This window comes from Mastomys coucha, unplaced genomic scaffold (genome assembly GCF_008632895.1).
Source record: "Mastomys coucha isolate ucsf_1 unplaced genomic scaffold, UCSF_Mcou_1 pScaffold23, whole genome shotgun sequence".
Lineage (NCBI taxonomy): Eukaryota > Metazoa > Chordata > Mammalia > Rodentia > Muridae > Mastomys > Mastomys coucha.
The window spans coordinates 102632575-102640398 of NW_022196906.1; the positions used below are offsets into that span (position 1 = coordinate 102632575).

Genomic DNA, 7824 nt, shown 5'->3' on the forward strand with positions numbered 1-7824 from the left:
GGGCTGTGGAGCTGATGCAGGGACCATGGGGACTGATGTGGGGGCTGTGGGGCTGCTGTAGGGCTGTGGGCTGATGCAGAGGCCATAAGGGCTGCTCTGGGGGCTGTGGGGCTGATGCAGGGACCATGGGGACTGATGCAGGGGCTGTGGAGCTGCTATGGAGCTGTGGGACTGATACAGGGACCATGGGGACTGATGCAGGGACTGTGGAACTGCTGTGGGGACCATGGAGGGTGGTCAGGGGTCCATGGGGTTGATGCGGGGTCCACGGAGACTGATTTGGATGCTATGGGGCTGATGCAGGGAGGACACAGGGACTGATGCCGGCATCATGGAAGTTGATGTGAGGGCTGTGGGTCTTGGGCCCCAAGGCTCACTCCTCTTCCTCATACCTCCAGGGAGAAGCTGGTTTTCCTGGTCGCCCTGGGTTGGCAGGAAAGAAAGGAGACATGGTGAGTGTCGGGGTACACCCTAAATGAAGAGGGGCAGTTGACTAGAGAGCCATCCTCACATTTTTTTTCCTCTAGGGGGAGCCTGGTATGCCGGGTCAGTCTGGGGCTCCTGGGAAAGAGGGCCTGATCGGTCCCAAGGTACAGGGGCTCTTGATAATGGACATGAAGGGGGTGGAGTCAGTTAGGTCCAAGAACGTCATCATGATGGAGTCAAAGAAGGTTGTGGCTTTGGGGGATCGTGTGGCTGACTTTGAGATTTCAGGAGAGGTTTGGGGTCACTATAGAGAGTTAGCATGAAAAGGTAGAAGGTGAAGGAAGGAGGGGGTCATGTTGTACCAGGGCAGGGCTTGGGTGGAGTTGGTGTCATAGAGTCACAGTAGAGGCAGTAAAAGATACTTGGATCACACACCGTGGAGGGCATGGGGCCAGGGGACTCCCAAAGCTCAGGGAGATACAGGAGCAGGATGTCAAAGCTGAGTATTTTTCTGGTTCTTCTGTTTCCAGGGTGACAGAGGCTTTGATGGGCAGTCAGGACCCAAGGGTGACCAAGGCGAAAAAGGGGAGAGGGTAAGTGGAGGGTTAGGGTTTGTGGTCTGCGGGGGCATCGTTTCTGGTAGTGGTTTCATCTCGAAGAGGTTTTAAACACCAACCCTTCTCTATCTTTCCACAGGGACCCCCAGGAGTTGGGGGCTCCCCAGGTGCCAGAGGAAATGATGGCTCTAGTGGTCCCCCAGGGCCACCTGGTGGTGTTGGTCCCAAGGGACCTGAAGGGCTTCAGGGTCAGAAGGTAAGGGTTTCCAATGGGAGCCCTGACTTAATCCTCCCTTTCCTGATGCTTTCAAACAGGGTCTCACTATGTAGCCCTGGGTCTGCTTGGAATTCTCTGTGTAGATCAAGCTAGCCTCAGATTCAGAGTTCTGCTTGCCTCTGCCTCCCAGGCGTTGGGATTAAAGGCTTGCACCTCCATGCCTGCTACCATTTTGTCTTTTAAAGTTTATTTTTTATTCTGTGCATATCAATGTTTTGCCTGAAAGCACGTCTTTGTACCACATGTGTGCCTGGTGCCTGAGGAGGCCAGAAAAGGGATCAGATCCCCTGGGACTGGAGTTACAGATGATTATGAGCCACCACATGGGTGCTGGTAACCGAGTCTAGGTCCTCTATAAGAATATCAAGTGTTGGGGCTGGAGAGATGGCTCAGGGGTTAAGAGCACTGACTGCTCTTCCAAAGGTCCTGAGTTCAAATCCCAGCAACCACATGGTGGCTCACAACCATCTTTAATGGGGATCTGATGCCCTCTTCTGGGGTGTCTGAAGACAGCAACAGTGTACTCACATACACGAAATAAATCTTTAGAAAAAAAAAGAATACCAAGTGTCATAACTGCTGGGCCATCTTTCCGGCCTGGGCATCTTTCTGCATGGGCACTGGTAACTGAGTCTAGGTTGCCAGCCTGTAACAGCCTGTGCTGGGGATTACCCCACAACCTTACTTACAATCAAGTGCTGTGTCACTGAGCTACACTCCCTGCCTTTCTAGCTGCTCTAAATCTAGAACCTACAAGCCATGCTTTAACTGTCACTGACCCTGCCTACTTGGTCCTTGTGTCTGACAGGGTGAGCGAGGTCCTCCTGGAGAGAGTGTTGTGGGGGCTCCTGGGGCTCCTGGCACCCCTGGTGAGAGAGGGGAGCAGGTGAGTGGCAACACCCCAGCCTGGAGTCAGAGATTAAGCCTCATCTCTGATGTCTGAGATCTGTCACAGCCTGGTCACATTTGTCACACATAGGGGCGACCAGGACCTGCTGGCCCCCGTGGCGAGAAGGGAGCAGCTGCGCTGACTGTGAGTTTAGCCTGGGTGGATGGGGCACCCAGAACCCTGACCCCTGGGTCCTGGGGCTCTTTGCCTTGATAATGACTTGCCTTTGATTTCTGCATTATGAGACCCATGATTCATGGGTTCTTCAGGGACCTTGTGGTCTTGTGTTTCCCAGGAGGATGACATTCGGGGCTTTGTGCGTCAGGAGATGAGTCAGCATTGTGGTGAGTAGGTCTAGTGTGGAGTCTCCTGCCCTAACTGCATCCCAGGACACCTAGATGGGGGCCGGCAAGTCCCCAGAACTTACAGGGGGCAAGTGGAGACCGATGGCTACGAGCAACACAGATGTTGACAATAAACATGCTAACAGGACTTCCTTGATGGAGGGAGACAGAGATGTGGGCGGCTACACAGTGTTCTGATGACTATCTGTGTGTGGGGTAGTGTAAGGAACAGAGCTGGTCCCAGCTGTGACACGGGGGGTGGGGGGGATAATCCTAGGGGCCCCGCTTCTTCCTGTCATGACTGCTTTCATCTCCTTGCCTCCTGACCCCGGCTGCCTCCAGCCCTTGCATCACTGATCTGTTCCCAGCTTCTCGCCCTGATGGTTCATCTCCTCTACACTCCCTCCTGTCTTTCTCCTCCCTTCCTCCTCTTCCCTCTCACCTGTTCTCTCTCCTCACTCTTTTGTCTCTCTCTGGCTTGCTGGCTCTATCTCTCTATATATCTTAGCCCCTACACGCATGTGCTGGCTCTATCTCTCTATATATCTTAGCCCCCACACGCATGTGCTGGCTCTATCTCTCTGTATATCTTAGCCCCCACGCGTGTGCCTTTTGTCTGTTTCTCTTTCCCCATCTTCTTGCCTTTGTATCTTATTCTCCATTTCTCGTGGTCTCATTCAACCTTCTCTGTCACTTCCAGCCTGCCAGGGCCAGTTTATTGCGTCCGGATCACGTGAGTAGCTTTCTGTATCTAGAACTTTCTTCATCCAAGGCACCCACTAGATGCCTATCGTCTGGGTCCTCTCGGTAGGGGTGTGGCTAGGGTGGCTGACTGTGATAATGAAGGATATCATCACCTGCTCTGTGCTTCAGGACCCCTCCCCGGTTATGCTTCGGATACAGCTGGCCCCCAGCTCCACCGTGTTCCTGTACTCCGGGTCTCCCATGTTGAGGAGGAAGGTGAGGCTGATAGCCCATGGGGTATGTACAGGTTGGGTACAGTTATGCATACTGGTATTCATCAGGGCACATTGAACATATATAGAGTCTACACACAGGACACACACACATTTCTGCATGTGGGGGAGACAGTCTATTCTGTCCCAGAACTAACAGAGACAGCTTCTCCTCACAGCACACCTCACCCTACCTGCAGGCCAAGTGCCCCCTGAAGATGATGACGATTTCTCTGAGTACTCCGTGTATTCTGTGGAGGACTACCAGGACCCTGAAGTTCCATGGGATGGTGATGCCGAGATTAAGGGCTGGGACCAGAGAGGTTCAGGTAGTGCTAAGCAGAGCCCATCCCACCGCTGATCTTTTGCTGATTTTGGATACCTCTGATTCCCCGCTATCCCCGGTGACCTAACCACTGCTGACCCTAGATCTCTGCTCCCTACCACTGGATGAGGGCTCCTGTACTGCCTATACCCTGCGCTGGTACCATCGAGCTGTGCCTGGTGGCACAGCCTGTCATCCCTTTGTCTACGGTGGCTGCAGAGGGAATGCCAATCGTTTTGGAACCCGTGAGGCGTGTGAGCGCCGCTGCCCACCCCAAGGGGTCCACAGCCAGAAAACAGGTATAGGCTTAGATACTCTCAGTAGAGGCTGCATCTACACATATTAGTGCTTGGCCAAGACATTCCCCGAGACTGGAGGACCTGGAGCAGATCCCAGATCCCAGAACTGACTCCATATCCCCAGCTGAGGAGCCTGCATGGTCCCTCTCCATATTCCTTTTTGTTAAAGGTCCCTCTTGAGTCAGAGCACACATTCCATCCCTCCTGAATGCTTTGGTATGTTCCTGTGCAGACTTCATGCTGGGAAAGAAGTTCAGAGGGCTGAATGTTTTCCGATGTGTTCCACACAGGTGCTGCCTAGAGCTGAGGCCCGGATGATACGCTTGGTGGCCAGCAGTCCCTGGAGGTGGCAGGGTCTCAGCCGGGTCCTGCTGTTCTCCATTTGGTGCTAGAGTTGTGTATGCACATGAGTGTGTGTGCTGTGTCCACTATTTCAGTGACTTGGTCCTATGGGTCTAGCCTTCCCCCCTGTGGACAAATCCCCATTGTAGCGCCCGCTTTCCTGGCAGATGACTCACTGCTGGGGGTGGCTGTGAGCAGTGAATGGATGTGACTGGTGTCCAACCTGCCCCTTGACCCAAGGCTGTGATACCATGGTGCTGATGGGCGGGGAGGGGGCATTAAAGCTGCTGTTTTAAAAGGCCCTTGTTCTTGATTGTTTGGGTGAGATGGGGGTATCAGGAGGCAAACTTCCTTTGGGGGAGGGGTAGTCAGCATCATACTGCATGGTATAGAGTCCTCATGCCTGACTCTTGTTATTTTTCTGTGTTCTCAATCCCACTAACTTGTCCCCTCAAAAGAAATAAATAGGGTGGGGGCTAAGGAGGTGTCCCAGCTCCCTAGGAGGGGGGTGAGTCATAGGTAGGAAGCTGCCTCATGCCAGGAAACTTGCCCTAGCTCCTACCCCAGGAGGCTGGGGGAGATAAATGGGCCTTGAAGTGGAGTAAAGGGTCAGCCTCAGGACTGTTGCCTGGCCCTAGCCCCAGCAGCCCCAGCCGTCTCAGCCTACCCCTGAGGACCTTGGTGTAGCGGTATGAATGACCTTGAGTCGGGATGGGAAGGGGGCCTGGGGTTGGTGGATGGAGATACCTGGACCTGGGAGGCTCTGGGGTCTCTGCTTGCCCTGCTTCACCTGCCCCCACTGCTGTCCTTCCTCAAGCAGCCGTGTGCTCAGAACCTGTCTCCATTTTGTCACTCTGGGGTTCTCTGAGTCTTTCTTTCCCTCCAGCTGTCTCCTGGACGGCTGGTCTCTTCCTGCCTTGTCTCTTTTCCTGTCTTCCCCTCTCTTGCTTTGTCTCCATCCCATTCACCTTCCTCTTCTTCTTCTGCTCCTCCCCCTGCTAATCCCCTTTTTTTTCTCTGCCTCTGATGCCAATCTGTCCTTAGCTCCCACGTGTTCTCCTTCTGTTCTCATTGGAGTTTTTAGACAGGGTCTCAGTTTTGCAACCCAATCTGGCTTCAAACTCAGATCGTGCCTCAGCCTCCCAACTGTTGGGATCATAGACAGACACCACCCTGCCTAAGTAAGCATTTTCACTTCTTCTGTCTCTGGTTTTGCTTGGCTCTCTTCTTCCTCCGACTTTGTCTCTGGGTCTCTGTCCCTGGCATGACCTCTGTAACCTCTCCAACCCCTCTTTGCCTCTTGCTTCTAGCAGTCTGTCTCCTTTCAATGAAATATAACTGCCGAGCCCGGACCCTGAGCCTGTTTTCTCCTTACAGCCTTACCACATGATGACCAGGTGGGCACTGGTGGTGGTCCTGGTCCTGATGTTGGATAGGATCCTATTTGTCCCAGGAACCCCTATCCCCACCTTCCAGCTCCTCCCTCAGAACTATCCAGAGACAACTCCCGTCTCTGTGACTTCAAAGAGCCACTCAGGTATCACCACAGAGCCCTCGGCTTCCTGGAGCCACTCTAAAGCCAGCCCTTACCTGGACACCCGTATCATTCTCTCCCTGGATGTCCCCATTGGCCTCCTACGAATCATACTGGAACAGGCTCGTCACAAGGCTGCCAGGAATCAGGCTGCCACGAATGCCCAAATACTAGCCCATGTTGGCCGCCGCTGAGACTGAAGAAGGGGATCATAAAGATGGGGTGACCCTGGATGAGAAGTTGGAGGACAGCCACAAAGCTGGACAGTACATCTAGGCCAACCACATACCCAGAGATCACCGTAGTGGACTACCGCCATAGCTTCCAAGTATCTACAGTGTGTTTAGACAGCTTGGCCATGTAGTATCTTGCCATACTTCTGAGACCCTCACACATAATATGTTTGGGCATCTTGGGGCACTAGCCTGTATGTTCAATATGTGGAATCTTGCCATGCCTCACTGTGTCTGGCAGTCACAGAGCATCTAGATACCACCATGTGAGCTCCATCCTTAAATATAAAGAAGAGTCAACACAGGACCCCGGTGCTGCACCTGAGATCCATCTAAGGCCCACAGGCCTTGGCTCCCCCACCTGAGGCTGCTATACCAGAGAGTGCTGAAGAGGGCCATGTGGTTGTTTTGTGGTTTTGTTTTTGTTTTTAAAGACAGTCTTGGGCTGGTGAGGTGTCTCAACGCTTATGAGCCCTGGTTGCGCTTCCGGGGGTCCCGAGTTCAATTCCCAGCAACCACATGGTGGCTCACAACTATCTATAAGGGGATCTGATGCTCTCTTCTGGCGTGTGGATGTATGTATATGCAGCAGAGCACTCATACAATAAATTAAAAAAAAAAAAGGAGTCTCGCAATGGGATCCTTGCATGTCCTAGAACTTGCTGATAGCAATCCTTCTGCATCAGTCTCCTGGGTGTTCATGTTACAAGCATGTGTCATCACATCTGATGACCTGCTTGTATTGTGCTCTGTTAGGTAGGTAGCATCCGACTTTGATGTGGTTATCAGAGACATCTCCAGGCACTGGTATAGGAAACCTAACCCTGGAGGTTTTGTCGTGTGTGTGTGTGTGTGTGTGTGTGTGTGTGTGTGTGTGTGTGTATGTGTGTGTGCGTGTGCGTGCGGAAGGTTGGAAGAAGAGGGTGTTTGATTCCCAAATCTACACATAACACACAGGGAAGCACTGACTAGCCACACCTCTGGTGAGCAGACATACGTGGCTCAGGATGGAGGGAGTGGATACTGCTGGGGATCCAAGCCAACTCTGTGCCCTCCTTGATGAATCGTCCTAAGCAAAGCTGGTCACAATTGTAAAGCAGGGTGATGCCACCAAGCCTCTTGTAGCACTGGCACGGTGTACATGAAAGTTGTGGCTGTGGAGGTATTCAATAAATGTCAGATGACTGAAGGATAGGATGCACCCGAATTACCCAGTCATGTGCACCCAGGCAGTGACACATGAGGGCGGAGTCACACCTGGCTTCCCTGCCCTTCCACTCACCTTCCCTCCCTCCCCTCTGACCTGCTCACTGTGAGGAGCAGGCCTCACCTCTAGGTCCCCCATTTCATTGTTGGGCTGGTGCTGAAACTGACTTTCTGGGGAGTGTGATCCTATTCGCCTGTGGTTGAAGCAGGGACTCCCAGTGGTGTAGACAACTCAAGAAGAAGAAGAAAAGACCAGACCCTGAGAGGTATGGGGTACTCTGACTGGCAAAAAAGCACTACTGGGCTAATGGCCAGGAGTGCAGAGTGCAGCTGCTTGCCTGGATGGGGGGGCCTGGCAACCTCACAGAGCAAAGCAGCCCGTGGAGGGCGGGTCTAGAAGGGTTGGAGAGGCGGGGCCGGTTTTCCTCTGAGCCAG

General features: G+C 53.2%; 2 protein-coding genes across 4 annotated transcripts in view; both read left to right on the forward strand.

Annotated features, from left to right (window-relative positions):
• Col7a1 (collagen type VII alpha 1 chain) overlaps positions 1-4714 on the forward strand; it is a 32756-nt gene extending 28042 nt beyond the window's left edge. For 2 of the 3 annotated variants that reach the window (XM_031346358.1, XM_031346359.1), the window contains exons 108-119: positions 399-452; positions 528-590; positions 957-1019; positions 1123-1239; positions 2069-2146; positions 2240-2293; positions 2445-2493; positions 3194-3226; positions 3367-3453; positions 3629-3778; positions 3879-4073; positions 4364-4714. In XM_031346358.1, the coding sequence (XP_031202218.1) occupies positions 399-452; positions 528-590; positions 957-1019; positions 1123-1239; positions 2069-2146; positions 2240-2293; positions 2445-2493; positions 3194-3226; positions 3367-3453; positions 3629-3778; positions 3879-4073; positions 4364-4374 (954 nt within the window). In that variant the 3' untranslated portion in view covers positions 4375-4714. The remainder of the gene's footprint in view (positions 1-398; positions 453-527; positions 591-956; positions 1020-1122; positions 1240-2068; positions 2147-2239; positions 2294-2444; positions 2494-3193; positions 3227-3366; positions 3454-3628; positions 3779-3878; positions 4074-4363) is intronic. The other variant, XM_031346360.1, reaches the window with a different exon arrangement.
• Positions 4715-4835: 121 nt separating this feature from the next.
• On the forward strand, positions 4836-6789 carry Ucn2 (urocortin 2). The gene is made up of 2 exons (XM_031346366.1): positions 4836-5596; positions 5793-6789. Exon 2 carries the CDS (start codon positions 5802-5804, stop codon positions 6141-6143), a length of 342 nt encoding a protein of 113 aa, XP_031202226.1. The 5' UTR covers positions 4836-5596; positions 5793-5801; the 3' UTR covers positions 6144-6789.
• The last annotated feature ends 1035 nt before the right edge of the window (positions 6790-7824 follow it).

Excerpts from the sequence above, each read along its gene's own strand:
- Ucn2 (XM_031346366.1), top strand. The coding sequence starts at position 5,802 with ATGATGACCAGGTGGGCACTGGTGGTGGTCCTGGTCCTGATGTTGGAT.